At 33.5% G+C, this 23,209-nt stretch overlaps 2 protein-coding genes across 4 annotated transcripts; both read right to left on the bottom strand.

Moving 5' to 3' along the window:
• Window positions 1-1,329: 1,329 nt before the first annotated feature.
• Window positions 1,330-18,345, bottom strand: LOC130818791 (ultraviolet-B receptor UVR8). 3 transcript variants are annotated; one of them, XM_057684994.1, is made up of 15 exons: window positions 17,818-18,345; window positions 17,542-17,618; window positions 10,564-10,642; window positions 10,234-10,293; window positions 9,409-9,510; window positions 9,220-9,313; window positions 8,151-8,193; window positions 8,013-8,058; window positions 7,865-7,911; window positions 7,655-7,757; window positions 6,573-6,627; window positions 6,364-6,430; window positions 6,097-6,133; window positions 5,565-5,644; window positions 1,330-2,895 (listed from the first exon to the last, which is right to left on the bottom strand). In XM_057684994.1, the coding sequence occupies exons 1-15, from the start codon at window positions 18,311-18,313 to the stop codon at window positions 2,776-2,778; spliced, it is 1,506 nt and encodes a 501-aa protein (XP_057540977.1). In that variant the 5' UTR covers window positions 18,314-18,345; the 3' UTR covers window positions 1,330-2,775. The 3 variants fall into 3 exon arrangements, 2 of the variants coding, with proteins under 2 accessions (XP_057540977.1, XP_057540979.1); XM_057684996.1 differs by having other exon boundaries at window positions 5,588-5,644; XR_009043987.1 differs by lacking the exon at window positions 1,330-2,895 and having other exon boundaries at window positions 5,600-5,644; window positions 6,560-6,627; window positions 17,818-18,320.
• Window positions 18,346-18,852: 507 nt separating this feature from the next.
• On the bottom strand, window positions 18,853-19,911 carry LOC130818517 (uncharacterized). The gene is made up of 2 exons (XM_057684684.1): window positions 19,438-19,911; window positions 18,853-19,362 (listed from the first exon to the last, which is right to left on the bottom strand). Exons 1-2 carry the CDS (start codon window positions 19,909-19,911, stop codon window positions 18,853-18,855), a joined length of 984 nt encoding a protein of 327 aa, XP_057540667.1.
• Window positions 19,912-23,209: the final 3,298 nt, after the last annotated feature.

The raw sequence follows: 23,209 nt of genomic DNA, 5'->3' as shown, positions 1-23,209 counted from the left end.
AGCAAAAAAATTTTTTTTAAAAAGAATGAGTAAGTTTACCTGATACAGGTAAATTGGTATGCCAGCGGGAAAACATATATCAAATTTCGTATTATTTATAGTTAATTGAAAGTTCGTATTATTGTTGGGAAATCAGTGAAAGTTCGTATTATTCAGGGTAATTTTCCTTTCTTTTTTAATTGAAAATGAATACTAAATATATTGTTGTAGGTATATCACTTAATCTCTAAATCTAAATTTAAAAATTATAAAAGGTGCACGAAACTTGAACAGGTTGGAGCTTTGTCAAGTTATCAAACCAATACTATTGATTTTTTCCTACCTCTACCACAAACTTTACACTCACGAATATACATTAATATCCCTCCTAATATGTCCCTCTCCCCATTTATGCAAACAAAAGATTTTCAATTCCTTCAAATCCTTCTCCTTTCTTTTTCTCCATTTCCCTCCATCTAAAAATTTCATCCATTTCGACTTAAAGTAAAAACTACAATTCCTAAACGACAACATGTTTAATTAAAGATTTCATTCTCATATCAATCAGCTATTTTTATGAAAAATCGACTCTTAATGAGACAACTTCAAACAAAAAGCCTATTTTATCATAATTTCTATTATATGAACCATTTATTCATATCAATTAGAATACATTTTTCTACCAATGACAAATGACATATCTTTTATACATATTTTTGTTGAAAAATAACAAATGACTTGTTCTAAAAGCATTGTCATGTGTTTTAATTTTATTGATAATAATTGAATTATTGGATTATGTGGATAGTGTGTTTGCTAGCATATCAATTTCGACACAGATATTATTTATAAAATCGTTTATTTCACAAAAATAGTAACTCTTGGGCCGAATATATAATCTATAATTATTTATTCAATCAAGTAATAATTATGTTATAAAAACTTATCTCAATTTTTACATAATTTTATTACTATTATAATCTGATAACTATATTATGTAATTGCATTTTTCTTTATAATTAGTTTTTATAAGTATTTCCATACTAAAAAATTTCGTGCGCTATACGAATTTCAAGCAAAAAAAAAAAAAAAAAAAAAAAAAAAAAAAAAAAAAAACACAAAGTAGTATTTTGATTTGGTTAATAACTATTAACTAAAGTTCTACGACTGTTTAAGAAACCTTCAAGTAAGAGTCAAAAATCAACTAAAAAATTGACAAAAAACAGCCATTTTCTAATCATGATGTAGAATCCACTATGCTGAGAAGAGAATATTATCTCATCAGACAACTAGCTGCGACTTTAACAAAAACCAGGGATTCTTTCACATAGAATGAACAAAGAGAAGACATATTAACAAGACAATCCGTTAACCAACAATATTTATCAAGTTTTTAACTGAATTAGATGAACTAACACAACATACAAAAACATCAAACAATATTTCAAGATATCTGTGGTAAGTAACTTCATTGAATACCTTCTTTCTGCCATTAACATAGTCCTAGCCGTAAACGATGGATACTAGGCGTTGTGCGTATCGACCCGTGCAGTGTTGTAGCTAACGCGTTAAGTATCCCGCCTGGGGAGTACGTTCGCAAGAATGAAACTCAAAGGAATTGACGGGGGCCCGCACAAGCGGTGATGCATGTAGTTTAATTCGATGCAAAGCGAAGAACCTTAACAGGGCTTGACATGCCGCAAATCATCTTGAAAGAGAGGGGTGCCTTCGGGAACGCGGACACAGGTGGTGCATGGCTGTCGTCAGCTCATGCCGTAAGGTGTTGGGTTAAGTCCCGCAACGAGCGCAACCCTTGTGTTTAGTTGCCAACGTTGAGTTTGGAACCCTGAACAGACTGCTGGTGATAAGCCGGAGGAAGGTGAGGATGACGTCAAGTCATCATGTCCATTATGCCCTGGGCGACACACGTGCTACAATGGCCGGGACAAAGGGTCGCGATCCCGCGAGGGTGAGCTAACCCCAAAAACCCGTCCTCAGTTCGAATTGCAGGCTGCAACTTGCCTGCATGAAGCCGGAATCGCTAGTAATCGCCGGTCAGCCATACGTCGGTGAATTCGTTCCCGGGCCTTGTACACACCGCCCGTCACACTATGGGAGCTGGCCATGCCCGAAGTCGTTACCTTAACCGTAAGGAGGGGGATGCCGAAGGCAGGGCTAGCGACTAGAGTGAAGTCGTTACCTTAACGGTAGAAGCAGCTCGGTATCATCTGTATAACTACCTTTTCTATTCCTTGTACAACAAAAAGATGATAAAAGCAGGATCCACGAGTATGAAACACGACTACAATAAACAACAACACAGTTTCATCATCAAAAGCAAAAAAACTTCGAATCCAAAAGTATCGACCTTGACTGCTGAGTTAATATTATCTTCAAATGCATTTTATTGTAAACAAAAATGCAGTAGTTTGAACAATCAAAGCTTATTTAGTTCTCAACAATTATGTACTTGTAAGTTGGTTTGATGGTACAAAATCCTGCAGTCTTATCCAACAAGAGTGGATGATATCACATTTGCATTTACATTTATAAAATACAGGTAAAACATACATTCATACTAATTAATGAATTTTAGGAAGATGAAAAAATTTACCCCTCAGGAGAAAGACTGAGTTGGTCGGCACTCCGCATACAGATATGTTGATGCTAACTCATGACTTGGTGAAATGAATGACGGGGACGTAAGATGTAATAAACACCGCAATGTGTAGAGCACCAAGACAAGGTCACAAAAGCTATAACATGTCCAGACTGTCAAATGGCTTATTCTGAAAGTTACATGTATTCAAAAATTGCACCTGTGTGATTGAATCCACAAGATACTTCCAATGCCCTAACATCACTGCTGAGATCAATGACAGTTGGCTCGATGTAATCAACATCAGTCCCATGACCCTGTATTTCCAAAGAAAATATATGGATGCATTTGACAACAAACTTGGTAGAAATGAAATAAAGTGATCTATAGACATCATGTAAGATGAGAGTTTATTGGGGAGTAAGGAATAACTGGATTACACTAAGCTTTCACGCAGGATTTTTATACGACATCTAAACTTGGAGAACAAAGCAAAGTACTAGATTTTAAGCATAGCAAGCAATGGATACTTTAAATGGCAAACAGGTGCGCACTACATGTTGGCTAACAGGTGTGAGCCATATATACCAACATCTTAAAACTAAACTTTTCATCCTCAACAAATAAAAATATGATTTTGGGACCAAAACAACATGTCATTACTGCAATACTTCCTTGATCTCTATGTCCACAAAAGTAATCATTTCGTAAGTCCATACATCATGTTTGATGAACCAAATAATTTTCGAGAACTCTCTACGCGTCCTAAACAGTCTCCTACACCATTTGCCATTCATCAAATGTCTAAATCACCGGTAATATAGTAGCAAATTCTCCTGACACACGAGAACAGATAGATGTATATTTGCATATAGGACTCCGTGTTCATTATCATTACTTCCCATAAGATATTTCTTTTCCATCACAAAAGCCGACCTGTTTTCTTTCAATATAAATATAGTTTGCTTTCACATCAGATCAAGGTCCTCTTATTGTGAATTTGTCGAGACTTTTTAACAATGTTCAATTTCTCATCCCTTCAAGATCTATCAAATATTTGCTTTATTTACAAAACATTTATTTCCCCACTTCTATAAATAACATTTGAAATATTGCGTTGGATCATGTTAAATCAAGTCAATGTTGCTACCACTTTTCACTGTTTTCACTATTTCTACTACTAATGCTAATAAGACAGATTTCTTTCCAAAATAATTTTCTTATTATTGTCTGACATCATATGTGAAAACCAAGAGAAAGCTCATATGGTACCCGTTCTTCATTTACTAAAGCATCCAAGGAAGGCGTTGAAGACCCATCTCTTCATGAATCACTCACCTTTTAAAAAGTTCCCATAATGCAGTAGTGTCTGTGTGTGTGAACTTGCACTTGTAAGAAAGAGATGGATAGGTGAATAATAAACCACCTTTCCATGGCAGTTGCAGTTGTCTTTATGTAATACCACATAATTTGAACAATAACCACCCTATAGGTCCTTCTAAATAAACAGCATACCAAAACAATTATAAAAAGTTTCAAGACCCCACTAATTATCAACTTATTTTGCATTGTATTAATGTTATATTGTTGCGTCACTTCTCAGATCAGCTGCACAGCTAAACTCACTTGGCAATGGCAAAATAATTGTTCGCTTAATCTGAATCCTCATGTGCTGGGCTCATAGGTTGTTAAAAATGAGTTCAGTTAGGTAAAAAATCAGCTAAAATCAGTTTCAAAAAGTAAAATAAGAATCCTTTCAAATGAGTTCAGTTAGGTAAAAAATCAGCTAAAATCAGAATGTTCTGGAACTTAGCTCAACAGGTCGAGCAGGGGTTGCTCGGATCAAGCGGACATCAGTGCCTCGTCAGCACGCGAATCTGTTTTGTTCACGAATCTTTTGTGGGGTTTAAGGATTAGTACTAGGGTTTCCTTATGATATTGTGGGCTATATAAAGGCTCATGTAGGCAAAGGAAACATATGTGAGTGAAGCTAATACACTAGAAGCAACTAGGGTTCATTCCAAGAGAGTTCTTCATTGTGTTAGTGAGTTTGTGAGAGACCACCATTAAGGTGAGGTCTTTGCTTTGAGAGGGTGTTCTTAAAGCTTGTGTGGGTTGTCATTAATGTATTGTTTAGTATATTAATGATAGTAATCCTTGTTTGAGGGGGAGGTATCCTTATATACCTCATAATCTTGTGTGTATTGTCCATTGTGCTCTGTTTTTTGTTGTTTTCGTTGCACTTGTTTTTGTTATTATTCTTCACCATTGCCATAACCCATTCACAATAAATAGGAAATCAGAAAAATATAGGTTCAGGAAAAAAGTTTCATTCGGGATAAATTTCCATCAAATTAAGTCTATTCAGTATAAAATCGAATGAGCAAAAATTAAGTGGACAAAATAGGACCTTCGTTAGTGTTGAATTGATGAGACCAAAGCAAAAATATGGGTTAGGATTGAAGAGGGAGAGATATGGTGGTTGAAGAAATATATTCCGGCACTACAAACAAAATTATTTTCCACTATTTCTATAGCCTCAATGCAACTATAATTTATAAACAAATTTAATCCAACAACGAAACAGAAACAGTGGGGATAGCCAAACAACTATGAAAGAATGAATATTTTAATGGAAAGCAGAGTAAGAGGAAAAATGAGCTAGCATTTTCTTCCCCAATCTTTCCATTTTTCCAACATTGTAAGGAGTTGGTTTTAAAAAATATCAAACAATAATCCTTGCAATTCTTTCCCTTTCCCTTTCCCTTACCTTCTCCTAGGGCATATCCATGTAAAGACAAATGAATACCTCATATTCAACCAAAATCTTCTATTGAAACATATAGATAATGATTCAAAAGGGAAGCATCTGCAATTGCAATTTATGTACAACTAGCAACATGCCATTAGCAGGTGGTACAACTACCTTGTTTCATGTACAACTAAAACGGAAAAATCAGAGGGAGCACAAAGAATAGAAACAAACCAACTGTCCACCAGAAGACTGACCATCCACAGAGAATGTTCCATGAGAACCTCCCCAGCCCCAGGTGAAAACATATCCATCTGCCAAACATAAGGTAATGTCCACAACATCAGCGTAACCAAGCAAATCATCCAAAAAATAAGTAAAAACAATCACATAAATCAGAATTAGTGTTACAAAAGAAAACCTATAAACATGAGATTATCACAAGAAGTCATAATTATGAACATTTGCGCTTAAAACATGGTTATTAAAGAATTTACACAAATTCTCAAATGAGATGGTCTCATGGTGAAACCATATCTATTGTGTTGGCCCAATATACATCTATGTCTTAAAGTGATCACTTATAACTTTAAAGTGATCATTTATAACCTTAAAGTGATAATTTATGATTTTAAATTGATTATTAGAACAATGAGCTAATTATATTGGTTCGTGTACAATTTATTTTGCCATACTCTACAATTTATATATTATATTCTAGAAGAAATGCAAACAAAGGCCAAAATTTTTCAGGACAAGCACCCACCTGCAATGGCAGCTGTATGCTTCCAACCGCAAGAAACCTGATATAAGCCAAGTAAGAATGTAAAAGCATACAAGAAATAGCACCAACTTAGCCTCATTCCTTTATCATATAATAAGACATCATTCACCTAAAACATCTATAACCATTATATATTATAGAGATAGAGAACTTGAAATAAGTGTCATATTACCCCCTTGGGCTTTACACCTTGACGGCACAATTTCACGTTTACTGGACAAATTATTAGCTTTGAGGAATAGCACAAACCTTATTCACTGACTGCCTCACAAAAGGGCCTTCCACTCTCTCCGGCGAATGAATGACATCAGTGCAGCTAAATTAGTAAGTTTGAAAAAGGGATAAAGTTAATATTTTAATATATATATCGAGTTTTAAAGTAAATCATAAATTCACAATCTCAGAGTTAAAAAGTTGTTTAGTAGTGTTTCAGAAAGAAATATACAACAAAGATGTACCCAATGCCAAGGCAGCCATTTTCATTAGAGCCCCAAGTATACAATTCTCCATTCCCTGCGCCATGTTAAATGCAAAAGCTGACATCTACTTCACAAAGGCTAGAAATCTAAGTACGTGCATCATATAGCCATCAACCAAAGAAGATATTAGATCATAAGAAGCATCCCAAATAAGCCACAATTGTTTAAAACTTATGGCTTGACTGCTGATATTAATATTAATCGCAAATGCATGCTGCCGAGACAAAAAGTTCAGTCATGCCACAAGTCAAATAAATTGTTAAAAATTGATAAAATAATGAGGAATAATAATTTGGAAAGAAGAAACAATCATACTGAAGTTCTGAAAATGGACATAAGGTAATAAACAAATAAATCATACTCATCAAAGATTTGTTTAAAAAAAATATGCGTGCCATATAAAAAAGCTTTGAGAAATGAAATAGCTTTCTAAATTAGATATCTTGCAAGGAGATGTCACACATAAAGATTCGTTCTCCATGGGGACTTGTATCTTAAGAAGAGACAAGATGAGGGCAAAAAGAGTACTTTGTATGGTCATTGAGCCAAAAAGCCTAAGACTAAATCACTTACAAAAAAAATCTCTTTCTAGGATGATCCCTTTTCTCAAACACTCTTATAACAGAAATTTCATAGCAGAATGGATATTCCCCTACTCGGTTGGCATTGCTCTCCTTAAACAGATTTATTACACCTCCTTTTGTAGGTTATATGCATTTGGGCCTCCCTAAATACTTGTTGTGACAGATACATGAACCAAAACAAGTGTGAGATTGGCAACAAAAATCTTCCTTTCCTGTTCACTCTAGTCTTGTTCTGCATATTTCTTGCATCTCACTAAACTGCCATAATCTATATGGTCTTTTTCAAGAAAGGCCTGCTGATCACTTTTTACTCATTTGGGAGGAGAGTACATAATGCCTTTGTTATTGATCCTTCCCCAACATCTAGCTAGCACACACTATCATAAGAATCACTTATTGGCAGAATTTTGGCAATGGAATTCTAGCATTACAATGGAATTCAGAAAAGATTAAAAAAGAGAATGAATCAGAAAATACTTGTTATTACACAGGTATGATAACCACCACAGGCAACATCTTTGGCAATTGGCAGATCTGACAGCATTGGTAGTCTAGTGACATCAACTGAATTTCTGGCATTCTGCAAAATATATTCTCTTAGTATGGAACTGACAAACTAACAGCCTCAAGCGACAAGGAAATTAATCTGCTATAACAAATTTAAGCATCGGCATAATAAAAACTCACAAGCTTATTCAGTTTTCCCTCACCAAAAACAAAGACATTTCCATTTTCTGTGAAGTCACACAGCATGCCAAAGAAAAAAAGCTAATCAAATCATACTGATAAAATAAGTGACTCCAAGAATGTAACTCAATATCCACAGCACGGTTACCATCAATACAAGCTGAATGCATCAAGCCAGCAGCAACTGCTGTGATCTAATAAACAATAAGTTAATATTAGGAGTTAAGCTAGAGATGATCAAAGCATTTATAGGCCTTCAATCAAAAATGCAAAAATCACAACTTACCTTAATGCCTTCTAGTCTTTTGATAATCCTCGGAGTATATTCACTGCAAAAAAAATGTCCCTATATTAATAAACATAAAATGGAAAAGCTAAAAACTTAAAGTCGACCTCTTTAGTCCAACGTTCCCCAACAATACTGAAATGAAGTTATAAACTACTAACAATAAATGTCTTTTTTGTGCATCAAGTAAGATATGATATAAAAGAACCCAAAACAAGTTGATAAATAATGGCTTTTAGCTAGAGTTTCACATTTATGTGTGATCAGTGATGCAGTGGAATTCAACAATTCACATAAACAGAAATAAGTGAAAATGAGCAGCTTATCTACTACTGAAAATAATGAACCTGAAACAAGAGCCCGATTGTACAAAGTATTTTGAATATAATCATGTTATCAGCTAAGAGCCTAAAAACCCTTTAGTGTAGCTAAAGGGTTACTGAAAACCTTTTCAAGTTTCAACATAGTGAAGCATGTAATATAATCACAATATCCAACAACCAAGACAGTTGATTATGTTAAACAATGTGGACAGAGGCTTTGCACATGAATTTTAATGTGAAAAACTCAGCTTAGATCAAAATAAAGAACAGAACAAACAGCAGATGTGGACAATGTACATGAGAACATCTGTAACATCCCTGATGCGATAGAGAAATTACCCGAGGGTGAGTTAAATCGAACAAAACCACAAGAACCTACAACTATTTAAGACTGACAAATAAAATTGTGAAAAGTTGAAACTATACTAATGTATCTCAAGATCAGTATTTAGGAAAATTCAAGAAATGGAGCTAAAGTGCTTCAAAAAACCTGGGGAAGGCATATCTGATAAGCACACCAAGGAACAATGACTTACATTGTATTCAAGCCGGCAACATGCTGTTGCACATAATCATTCGTTTAAACAATTGCACCTCATAAAATGAGAAATAGATCTACAATTTTGTGTCGAGGCTCTAACACATCTATCTCTGTAGTGTGCCTAGAACTACATCAATAACTTCCCAAGATATAGACCACTTCAAAAAACAATGCTACAATGAAATATATTTATATATATATATACCTCTTGCAGCTTATAAAATTGAATAAGCCAGATTGACGCTCATGACCAAGTCTTCCAGAATTTTCTCCTCCCCAGCTCAAAGTGACACCTTCATCTTGGAGAGTCAAAATAACGGAGAATTTATCCAGTGATACATTTCTTTGATTAAAATGCACTAAGAGCGAAAAATATTTTTCAAAAAATCCCTACCAGTAACAGCAATGGAGTGCTCTGAACCTAAAGCAGCCGTTTCGATGCTAAGCCCAGTCAAGCATTTGACTATTGTTGGTGTAGAGACTGCTTTTGGTGCACCTAACGGATATATAACAACCACCTCTAACCATCAAAAGCATATAAGAAATCTTACTAAGTCCAAAACAAATGCATCAAGTTAACGATGTTAAGGAGGATGGGCATACCACCAAATTTTAAGCTAAGTGGCAATCAAAAGCTAAACACGATACAAGAGCTCGGTAAAACACAGGGGAAAACATAAGACTTATAGTTTCTTTAAACAGAAATTCAAAATCAAATTTCCCATAGTTTAAGATGATGTTTAAATGTACAATGCCAAAGCCTTAATTCAACAATGTGGTTGGCTAATTTACAAATGTAGACTGTGATTAGAAATCCAATAAAAGAAACCCAGAATTACATAGCTGGAGCACCATCCATGTTGATAACACTATTATACAAGACAGCTAAGAGAAACACATGCAGTTTCTCAGCACACAGTAGCCAGCATATGTTGTGAAAAAAAAGACTTGATGACAAAGGCCTTTAAGACAAATGCCAAATTGCTAAAAGAACAAGAAGCTTACCACACCATTAGAATGACAACCCAAAATATTTGAAAAATGCAGCCATGTAAAATGAGGGCTTCTTGAACAAAGATCAAGAAACAAAGAAATTTAGGACCAAGAAAAGCTGGCTGGGAGCATTTCACAATTCACAATCACAATATGAAAAAGCATCAATGAACAGATCATTGACAAGAATTAACATTGACAAATATTTATATGATAAGAAAATTACTCTTCCCAAGCCCAAGTTGTCCATTAGAGTTCTTCCCCCACATGTAGAGCTCCCCATCCACTGTAATTCAAAAAAAAAAATATTTATGAAAAACAAAACTATGCATCACTCATAAGCCTTTGATAGAAAGGGTAAGAGACTCATCAAACTTAAGTTCTAACTTCTAGCATAAACAATTAACGGATATATTCGAATTAGATTAATGAATCAGATAGTTATACGCACAGAATCCTTCAAACTCTCCAATTCCTTTTTTTTTTGTTGTTCATTATTAACTTTTTGTGGGATGGGGATCAATTATAATTTATTAAATGGTATGAAAATCGTAACCTGTAATTGCACACGAGTGACAGTAGCCTGCAAAAATTTGTTTGACGTCTTTCTTGATACCTGAAATCTTAGTGGGCTCCTACAAAGAAATAAGATATACAATCAGACACTAATTTTGACATTTTAGCCGCAGCCAAGGCCCAGCTGATTGTATCTTCATAGAGAATACAAAATAAAAATTCCCAGTGAAAGAAAAAAAAAACCACAGTTCGAGTGACACTTGATCCACTAGCACACACATGAAAACCTCAAGGGATATTGTATCTACAAAGCACTCAGCAGTAGAACTAAGTACGTGAAATCATAGAAAATCAAAAATGATGCACAGATACAAAAAATTATTTTTATTCAGCCATCAAATACAGAACCTAGGAGGATCTTCATAATGATATTAGCACAAAAATATTTTTCAAAATGTTACAACTAAATTTCTACTTGACAGAAAAAAAAAGGATTCATGGTTTGAAGTCTTTTCATATAGATATAGATATAATAAAAAAAACGGTAGGAATACTAACTGAAACCTGCATATATATTCTTTTGTAAATTGTCCGTGAGTGTTTCAGCATCGATACTAGCTGAAAAAGGGTTGTGGTAGGTTAGTGACAACCAATGTAAATCATCATCATATCATATGACATGAGCCGAATCCAAATTAATGTAAGAGCATTTCCTACTCATTGACTGTTCCTACATTCATGGGTGTATGTTATGGACCGAGTTAGGATTGAATGATACAGATCAATATTAGGCAGAATATGTACTAATGTATAGCAATGATTGTCATAAAATGAAAGCTAATTTATAGTCAATAAAAACTTAGGATTTAGATATTGATCGTAGCCAAGAATGATTACAATAAAACATGATAGATTTACAAGTACCAGCCTAGGCTCTCAAAGAAATGTGTCTAGAAACATATCCATTTTATACTTAATGAATGAATGAATGTTCTTACCCTTACCCTCTATTCATACCACTAAATTACATTTCTTATTAATTGAGCTAACTATTTAAAAATTATTATTATTTAGATAATTCCAAAATAGCCCCTCCTAAACATTGATGATATATCAACCCAAAAAAACCACCTTGTCTTAAGGTGGGTAGAACATAACTCTAGTCGAGACTGGAATGTTGCAGAAAAAACCTAAAGAAAATTGTGTGACTCTTTGCAATGATCTTGAAAAGATGGGAATTGTTTAAAAATCCTTATAGAAGAGATGTGCCAAATTTGAAATGGGCTAAATTGACAACGTGCCAAATTGATGAAATCCACCGAACCTTACACCAAACTTTTGTCAGTGTTACCACGGTTGATGAGCTTGTTGGTGTATCCACCATGAACGCCACCTTTTCCGAATTTTCCTTTATCCTCATCTTTCAATCTCCTTCTCCCAGATAATATGGGACCGGCCCCCCTACAATTCCACCGAACTAAAGCCTTTTCCATAGCAAACCAAGGCCACCAATCAAAGACCTCCTTCAGACCCAAAGATTCCTCACTATAGCATCTCCTCCACCGAAGAGTAGCAACAACCACAAGGTATGTTCCGCTTTGCATTCTTCTTTCGTTTCATTCCTCTTTTCAACTTTTTCATTTTCTTTTGTCCAAAACCTCAAATATTGACCTTACAAAAATACTTACACCATGCTCGAGATTTCTTAACGAAAATCATGTTCTCTGTTCTTTTTAAAATGATTCAGAAATAACATAAAAGTGTAAATGTCCTTCCGATTGCCACCTTAAAATGAGATTCATGTATTAAATATGTTAAGGTCAACCATCACTACATTGGTTTTGATTGTCATGGAATCTTCAATTTCTTTGCATTTACCATACTTGTTCACTCTTGATCTATCATTATCCTCATTTTTTTAGTTGTCTCCTCATGCTCTTTAATTATTCTTTCTCCAATTTCATGCTCCTTATTTTTCTTAGAATAAACACCTTCAATTCATTCATTTTTAAAATAAGAATCTCCCACAATGTTTCTTTCTTTTCTGATCATTCGTTTTGCAACTTTTCAAAATATTTGTCAAGTTTCTTGAGTATGTCTACCTCTTTGTTGTATTGGGCAAACATGTTGTCTAACACATCTAATGTGTGGTTTGTCAGTCTCAAAATGATTATGCGCTTTTGAATACCAATGATGTTCATTTAGGTTGGCGAACTCTAGACCTCTATGAAACTTTAAAATATGCATTTCCCAACCACCTAGTCATCGAGATCAAACTGCATTTCATTTTTGTGTTGTCATATGCATACAAAATTTTCTAGGTCATCATTTACAATAAACACATCATATCTCCCAAACATGAAGTCAAATGAGCATAGACTAATACTTCACCTCTTATACACAAGTATAGCACTTGGTGTGCAAGGGTTGCTACTTTGCTACCCAAAAGCGGCACACCTATCTGCTAAATGTGGTGTGAAATAAGCAAAGATTATGTTTTAATGATTTTTTAAGTTAATTGGTTTTATTTCTTCTGTTTTGGTAAAACAATGAAATTGCAATGACAACTAAGATTTTTTACCGATGGACAAAACTAGAGATAAGTCAATGCTAAGTTAGTGATGTGGAAGCAACCTTGAGAACTAAAAGGGTTCAAACTAAGTTGAAGATATATTACAAGGAATTTCATCATTCCATTTTGGCACTGATAACTAGAGGAAAAGGTGTTACAAAGTTAGATAAGAAAGAGCTCCTTATAAGTGGCTGCTTCATGTACCCTAGATCAACATTTCACAAAGATAAGAATCCTTATGAAAACATGAAGCGTACAATTAAGCACGAAAAGATCTAAAAAATACTTGCAATTGAAACAGTAAGCTAAAGATAAAGAGGAAATATTATTGAGTATCAACAGAAAAACACTACTAAATGGGTAAACTGTTTGGCTTCTAGGTACTGTATGAAAATGGAAATAGTTGAGATACATTTACAAATAGACATAAAAGTTAATATGAAGGTATAAGAAAGGGTCTTAGGCTCAAAGACATTTTTAAAAAATGAGAGAAAACATATTTACGTTGGTTTCCTCATATACAACAATCGAAAAATTCATAAACAAACGTAGAAGGCTGGAACTTCGACGAATTTAGAAGAAGAGACTTACAAAAGATAACTTGTATTATAAGAGTTGAGAATGGCATGAAAAATTAAGACTCGCATGGATATTAAGTTTCAATCACAAATTGGTCCATAGAACCACAAACTAGGCTATTGTTGACCTTAACCACAAACATAGTAGTTAGTTACGACTTACGACTATTAAAGAAATTGAAAACTAGAACCCTAATAATCCTAACACAACTTACATTTCCTCTTACATTAAAGTACAATAAGAAATTGTAAAGCTTGGGAGCAATGTAGCCTCAACACAATCGATTGGTACTTCATGCAATTATACATCTACACACCAAGTAATAAAGTCCTTTAGGCCTTTTTCTATTTTATTTTAGTGTCATCCTTTTACAATTCACAATCAACCAACTATCGAGAAACTTAAATTTCAAAGTTTTGATTATTCTATTATCAAGTTCTAACTCCTAAGAGGAGTTACAATCCAAAAAAATCAAGATCTCATATATATTAATAGCTCGAACTTATACTATCGAATCTTGTCAATCTAGTAACCGAGGATATAGACACTTAAATATGCAAGATTAGGGATGAAAAATATATATATTGCAATCGTAATAAGTTCTAAACCCATTACGTGTTAACAATGTGCTGAAGCAAAAAATATCATCTTGTCTTGTGTTCTAAATGGAAATACCAAAGGAATCGAAAATAGCACAAACATATTTTCCTTGTGTAGCTCCTTAAAGAAATCTATGCATAAGGAACCCTTGCTAAGTAACATGTTTGAGATAAAGAAGAGTTTAGGTCTTCAAAACGTAGTATATAACAACAAAACTCAATCCCTCCCAACCACAAGTTACATATATTGCAGTTTTTTAGGGTGTGGAGCAAACTCTTGAGGATGGAAGGAGAGATACCTTGCTAAAAGTTTCAATAAGTGTCAGGTCATACATTTCTTCTCAACTTTAGTGAGATGTAATGAAAATTAGGAACAACGTACAATTATGAGAGGATGGAACACAAGGAAGAATCAAATGTTTGCTAAGGTTAATGCCATCTTTGAGATTACAAGGAAGTCTACACTTTAAAGAAGTTGTTCTCCAATAAACACATGTCTAGAAATCCAAAATCGATACGTAGCAATCAATTGTCGAAAAAATGGTAGCCATACGAAAAAAAAACATAGTTCAGATTACCTCTAAAGTTTTTAAATTCTTCGGACAAAAAAATACATCATTAATGGAGAAGATTATTTTTTACTCGAAACATCTCCTCACTGCTAGAAGTGAAAAGTTGCCTAATACTTCCTTTCGTTTTCCCAATCATACCCGTTCTCACAAAAAGCTTCAAATCCATCCACAAATGATGCATCTCAAAAACGAGAAAGTGCAAAAAAGTGTCATTTAACATGTAGGTAAACTCAATTTAGTAAAGTAACACGTAATATAAGGGTATCCAATAAAAACTAACAAGTCTGACACTTGGATTTCTATTCTGAGCCAAAAACATTACCCAAATATGAGCATCACAAGCTCAAGTATTATGTTTTCAAAAAAAATTATAGTAGGTATATAGGAAAACAAAGATGTGTATGTTAAGATAAATGTGTTTTTTTATTTGATAAAAGATTTAGAAAGTAATAAATAACAAAGGGTTTTGAAGTTGTATAGATTAAAAACAAAATGAAGGGAGATTGTTTATGTTGATTCAATCATGTTCAAAGAATACTATAAATCTATTAAAAGCGAAAAATATTGGAATTCTAGGGAGTTTAAAGAGCTTGGTAGAACAAAGAATAACACAAGTAAAGAATCAGATAAAGAAGTTGAGTTTATAAGAGCACATGGCATAGATAGGATAAGGAATAAACAAATGATGTGGATGATCATTGAAATTAATTTTATGAGTTGTAGTTTAGTACTCCCTCCTATTCTACCCATTAGTCCCATTTACTTTTTATCACTATTTACTTATCATTCTTAATTTATACTTTATTCTTAATCTACAAGTTAAACATAGTCATATGGGATCTTGTTTGATTTGTCTCAATAAAATGATTATTAATAACAACTTTTTATAAATTTTAATTAACAATTAGAGATATTAAGGGTTAAAATGTTGCATCTGCAAGTGTGAAAAACTAAATGGGACTAATGGGTTAAACAAGAGGTAGTATAAAATATGTCGATCAAATAATAAACTTTTGTTATCAATCATTATTACCTGGAACGACATTCGGTTTGGAATGGGAAACGGGAACGAAACACAAAAATACAACCTATATTGAATCGGAAACGATTGGGTACGAGATACATTATGTATAAAATCTATATTTGAAAACAAAACTAAACTAAAATGATTAATTTTCTTTAAGAAATTATTCTCAAGTGGGAATTTTTTTAGATTTCTAGGTTTCATCTCTTTTTTTCTCCATTCTTTTTTTTAATTTGTAAATGAAGGCCAAATTATCTTTTAAAAAAGGTCTTCTACACCGGGCCGTCGCCTTGAGCAATTTGGGTCACGTTTTGTGGTGATTGGGAATGAACGTTTTCGGATCGCGAAACGTGGCTACGTTCACGTTCCATGTAACTATGTTATCAATGATACCTTAAATTGATTAATTTTGGTTCATGCAGCCCAACTCATATGTTTGTATTAAGCTTTGGTATTGTTGTACCCTCTCACTAAACACCTTTTAAAGCCAAAATAAAACCTAATTTCATGAAACATGAATCTAATTTGTTAAGAATTCAAATGTGCACGACGCACCTAATCTTGAGCATTGTCTTCAAAATTATAAGAATAACATGAATAATGATCAAAGCATAAATCTAGAATAATAAATTTTCGTGACTAAAAAATGATGCTTTTGCTACTAATTTTGTGCGTATCAGATCTTAATTTGCAATTTCCTAGGCATTTACATAATGAAAGTTAGCAACAACATTGTCATATATAAGAATTTGTTATTAATACCACCTATTTTCAATTGTCCTAGAAAAACATTTGACATACTGCTTCCAATTTTATCTTATTAATACCACGCCATAAGTAGAAATGGGTTGTCGAGAAGAGTGCTTAGGCAAACACTATTATTGCTCATGCGAGCACAATAGAGGGGCAACAATCAGTGAGTTTGTGGCGGGCTTGATCACTTGCTCTAGCGACCAAGTGTGGTGAATTCTTTGTGGGCTTTAAGGAAATATTCCTTTGAACATTTGTGGTCTTACGAACGGTTTTGAAGGCTAAATTCAAAGTGTGGTGAAGCCAATGACGCTTGTTGATAGTCATTGACCTCCAAAAGAAACTCTGAGAGTTAAAGTAAGAAGGGTGAGCCACTTTTGAAGGGGAGAACTCGTTGAATTTTCTCCATTGTTGTTGTGTGTGGGTAACTCATGTTGTGATTTTATTGAAGCTAGCTTTGAGTGCTTAAATAACATGTATGGGATAGTAAACACAAGAGAGATGGAGAAATATATTGAGAATAATTGTACTCTATGTGTGTGAGCAAACACCAGTAAAGGTGTTTGACATTGAGTGTGAAAACAAATATTGAGCGATTTTGTGTTGAATTCTTTATGTTCCAGTGCATATTACTTAATGAAATACAATCGATAGTTAAAGCGGTATCCTAAGATCCCCAAAATATTCGTCTTCTTATTCATTTCTCTTTTTTAATGTATGTTCAAGACACCATAGTCATTGCCCATTGTTCAAGTTTTTCCTTTTATTTCTCTTGCCTGTGTGTGTCCATATTCACAACAGATTTTTAATCAACAACAAGAGTAAGAAAGGAAGAGCACCAAAAATACAGAAAAATATAACACAAACCATTGCAAAACAAGAAGCACTTTTTCTGAACCAATTTTGACACTCAATATCGTACCATTGAGTAATCTTTATCATCTGAAATCCCAAGCTGTCCAAAATCATTGAGCCCCGAAGCATAAACACGCCCAGATTCTGTCATATGACAACTAAAACTGAAATCTTCGCAGAATTATACACACAATAATTCACAGATATCATAGCATACTGAAACCACATTTCATAAGTCACAAAAAATTGAAAATTTTGGTCAATCATATAAAAATCAAAGTCGTCAAACACTTTAATTTCAGTTGGCTGAAATATAATTAAAAAGCATATAGTATGAAAAAACCTGTGAGAAAAAGAGTATGAGCACCGCCACAAGAGATAGAGCGAAGAAGATCCCCATTAAAAGCAGAGCAAGCAACAGGTTTCCATTGAGAATTAACATTTCCAAGCCCTAATCTTCCGTAATCACCATTTCCCCAAAGTGCAGCGAATCTCTTTCCTTTTTCTGTAGTAGAATACCATCTCGAACAAAAGACTAATCCTAATTTCGTTTTCAGGTTTGCGATATGGAAAATTCGGGTGTACGCTTTATTGTACATTGCTGAACAAATGTTGTACTTCAATGGAGGATCATGAAGATGAAGGGAATGATAAACAAATTTTGTACTTCTATTAAGTAAAAGTTGAAGAATCGAGTTTTCTGGAAAATGTGTGTTGATGAAGAAGAGGGAAATTGTTGGAAGATTGAAGAAAAATGAAGGAGAATTTGAGGATGTGGATTTATGGTTTTGAAAGTTGCAACGTTTGAAGTGAACATTGTACAACTTCCTCCGTCCCATAATACTTCACAATTTTCCACATAATATATGAGACATACTTCACCATTTTCCACATAATATATACATAATATATGAGACTTAGGCTCTGTTCTCTTCGTTTGATCTGATTGGATAAGGTCTGAATTTATTAAGGTCTGATCTGATCTGATCTGATCTGGTTTGATTCAGTCTGATCTGATCTGAATCTTTCTGATCTGATCTGATCTGGTCTGATCTGATCTGGTCTGGTCTGGTCTGATCTGGTCTGATCTGATCTGGTCTGGTCTGATCTGATCTGGTCTGATCTGATCTGGTCTGATCTGATCTGGTCTGGTCTGATCTGATCTGATTTGATTTGGTTTCATTGAGTTTGTTATTAATAGTAGTAGTTAAATTATTATTATTATTATTATTATTGTTGTTGTTGTTGTTGTTGTTGTTGTTGTTGTTATTATTATTATTATTACTATTATGTCTTATTATTAATATTACATACTACATAGTTTCTCCATCTAATAATAATATACATACATTACATGCTACAAATTAAACATCAAAAACTACGATGTTTCTGCTTCTCTTTGGATTGATGCCCAAATATCGTTGGCTATATTTAGTTGGATTCTATCCATTTCATTCTTGCGCTCTGTGTTAAACATGTTGGTATCACTTCTTGGTTCAATGTTAACCCCACTTGATATTTGGATACCTAATTGACGTAGGCGAATAAAATTATGAAACGTAAATGTTGACACCATAATAGCCAACTGATATTTGATCTCCATACTAGGCATATTTTTCAATATCTTCCATTGATTTTTTAGCACTCCAAAGCATCTCTCAATTATCGTACGCAAGGATGAGTGTCTGTAATTAAAATGTTCAAGCATCCCTGTAGGAGGTGGACCAACACGAAACTGAGGCATATGATATCTAATATCATCATGTTTTATTGGACTGAGGTATCCTAGAGTGTTAGGATATCCGGAATCGACCAAATAGTATTTTCCTAAATTTTCATCTGATATAGTTGCTTCAATAAGGGTCCCGTCCAAGGCTCCAACACAATGCTAAATAAAAATATTAATGTATTAGAATGATAATAAAAATAAAAATTTATAGCCACTAGTACGCAATGAAGGTACCTCAAAAAATGGCCAATATTTTGAGTCGTTTGCTATTTTATCTGGAACATCATTCAAGTCTTGGAAAGGTTTAATAATCTCCGTGGATAACATAATCAGCGCTTGTAATACTTTTCTAAAGTATTTGCTAATTGTCGCTAGACCATGCTGAAACTTATCGGCTGTTGTGCGGTATGAAGCCCCTTTAGCCAATATATATAAGGCAATTCCAATTTGCTCAGCGACTGATATGTATCTACCATCCGATAGCCAGCCTTTATACTCTACGTATTGGACTAGTTTAATAAATATGTCTCTATCCAATCTTAATTGCTCCCTACATAAATCAGGATGAATATTCAATAATCTATGTATGTAATCGCAACCCGGTTCTCCCCCGACTCTCAAAGGTCGTCGTTCGAGTGGAGTGAGCAGTCTTTTTAACTCTTCTAGTGCAATGATCATGGTACATGTTCGCACTCGTATAATGTCCATCCTACAGTGTAAAAGCAATGCAATCACATATATTTATTAAATATTAAACATAAATTTTATAGAGCCATATGATAATAATAATAATAATAATAATAATAATAATAATAATAATAATAATAATAATAATAATAATAATAATAATAGTAATAATAATAATAATAATAATAATAATGGTATGGTCTGATTTGATCTGATCTGATCTGATCTGGTCTGGTCTGATCTGGTCTGATCTGGTCTGGTCTGATCTGGTCTGATCTGGTCTGGTCTGATCTGAAACTTTCTGATCTCATCTGAATAGTTCTGATCTGATCTGGTCTGATCTGATCTGATTCCAATAAGAATAAGTAATAAGTCAAAAAAATAAGTTGAAGAGAACACCTTCTTACTAGCAAGTATTATAAAACTGAGAGAGTATATAATAGAATTAGCTGTGTCATGTCAATGTGGAAAATGAAAAGTTTAAATTACTTACTTTTAGCAATAATTAGTATGAAAACTCGTACACTATACTAATTTATTATTACCAAAATATATAAACAAATAACTTTAAAGAATAATGAAAATATATATTTTCATACTGAACACATGAGTTTTAAAACAAAAATTAAATACAAATTTTTTAAGAATTATTTATTGAATACATTATTTTTTCTTCAATTAAACGTATTAAATTCTAGGTTAGGCATATAAAATTGCTACAATAAATTATATAAATATTTTATCTAATTTAGCTTCAATTTAAAAAATTAAAATCTAAATAAGGTAAATATCATCATATAATCAAATTTTATTCACTAAAATAATTTTATTTGTAAAGGCTACCTAAGAATGACATTTGTCAATTTTCAATATTTTTATTAGTATGTATTTAAAAAAAATTAAAATCTGAATAAGGTAAATATCATCATGTAATCAACTTTTATTCAATAAAATATTTTTATCAGTATGATCTATGATATGATATGATAGCCATGAAAACAACTTCATATTCATATTATTAAATTATTGAATTGTTAAAAACGAAAAACATCACTATTAGTCGCTATCTTTTTCATTATATCTCTAGTTTTTTTTCATGAACTTTCATTTTTATTTACTCCTTCTTTTTACAAAACTCTTTAAACTCACTTATCTATCAAAATCTAACAAATAAACATATAATTTCGGGCGAACTTTATAATTTACTTTACCACAAATGGGTATTTCTTAGTAAATATAAGTTACTTCTAACATATCATTTCAAAGGTTATATATATATATATATATATATATATATATATATATATATATATATATATATATATATATATATATATATATATATATATATATATATATATATATATATATATATATATATATATATATATATATATATATATATATATATATATATATATATATATTGTCATGATATTGTTTATCTAATTTATTTATTTGTTTAAATTATTTACGTCATATTACCTTATTGCCCCTTGACCTTTCGCGTTGACTTTGTGTAACACCTCAGAATTTCCGACCCCTTAACGAAACCAAAACCGTAAAGGACGGGAGGAAATTCGGGTGTTACATAAAAGAAAAAGGAAAAGAATTTAGATAAACTTTAATTATTAACTTTTAAAAGGTGAGTGGAAATTTTGGCAGCATCTGCCTTAAAACTGTGCGCCTTTGTAGAAAACAAAAGTTAATTAAGAAGCTAATAAAGTAAAGGCACTAACGGCTTATCAAAACTATATCACGGCGGAATGATTCGTCGCCGGCTTCTCAAATCAACATGCCAAACATGGATCGTGGTTCCAGTGTCGACGTTTGCGTTTTTTAAAAAGACTTAACTACTCAAAACCATACAGAGTTATAAACTACGCAGCGGAAATACAAATACACGTGGGAGGACACAAGGCCTCATAACAGAACATATACAACCGAAATTTACAAAAGATAACAAGAGATACAAAATCGAAAGATAGGGTATTGACACAAGTTATGCTTCGCCCTCATCACTTTCCCCAAATGCAATGCAATGCATAAGAAGCTCCAGTACCTGCTACGCTGGTCTATGATCCCCCTGCTGCTCGACATTAGACCAAGGGCCAATGTGTCATAGCAGGACAATCATAGAAAGTCAACAAACAAACATAAACACAAACACATACACGTCAGTAACTAACATCAAATAGAATAAGGCCAACTACTAGATAGCATTATATCATAAAACAAATAAGACGATTTCATAAAATGCAAGCACGGATAGTAACCGTTTATCGGCCACTTATACTTCTTAATTTCATTACGTGCTTTCCAACCCGAACCATGTGCTCTCGGGTAGAATGCAGGTCTTCACGTTCCTCTCTTCAAACATAAACTCTTGCAAAACACGCATAGATTAACTCGACCTAGGCATTAACAGAATACCTAACTCATACCCTTATAGAGCTTGTCTATCTTAAGGTAAGCGTGATCATAGTTCGTAATACCCTTGAAGTAACTTAACTTAGGCACACTTCTCACTAGCATAAACTATTCTATCAATAATAAGTATACGTTCTATCAATGAGTAAATATTCTACCAAAGAATGAACCTTCTATCATTACATAACTTTCGATCAATGAATAAACTTTCTATCACTGAATAGTTTTCTATCAGTGGATCTTTTCTCTACTTCCTGGCATAGTGACACTCCAAAGGGCGTTATCGGCCTCCCGACGCCCAATGGCAAAGTATGAGCTCATGCCCCCTCCAGCTGACCCTCTCGGGTCCTACCTTCGGGCTAAACCTAACACACTGGGGTACTAAACCAGTGAAGAGGCCACCATATTGGGGTTTGCAAGGCCCGCATGGTAACACCTCGGTCAAGGGGCGTTATCGGCCTCCTGGCGCCCAATGACCCAAGCATGCTCATACCCCCCTTACGGTGGTCCCGTAGAACCTCACCTAGGGGACTAATAAAACAACCGGACATAATCCAGTTAAGTCACGCCAGCTAATCATAATATAGTACCTTATCAGATGGGAATAACTTCTACTCTCAACTATTAATGAGCGCCCTGGGATAGCAGCGCGCTAAAACCCACTGAGCCACTCAATAGAATATGAAATTCACCTATAAAGGAGTCATTCTAACTCCAATTAGGCATAATCTAATTCTTAAATAAATAAGGGGTAGTTCTCGCCCTCTATTAACTCTCATTCTCTAAACTATTCTAAGCGCAAGGATTTCATAGTCGATAGCTCTTCATGTAAAGTGTACTCAATAGTATCTCATAGTTTCAATGCAATGTATATTATCACAATAAACAA

Source organism: Amaranthus tricolor, chromosome 7 (assembly GCF_026212465.1).
Source record: "Amaranthus tricolor cultivar Red isolate AtriRed21 chromosome 7, ASM2621246v1, whole genome shotgun sequence".
NCBI lineage: Eukaryota > Viridiplantae > Streptophyta > Magnoliopsida > Caryophyllales > Amaranthaceae > Amaranthus > Amaranthus tricolor.
The sequence above is the reverse complement of the archived record's forward strand: the minus strand, read 5'-3'. Positions and strand labels throughout refer to the sequence as shown.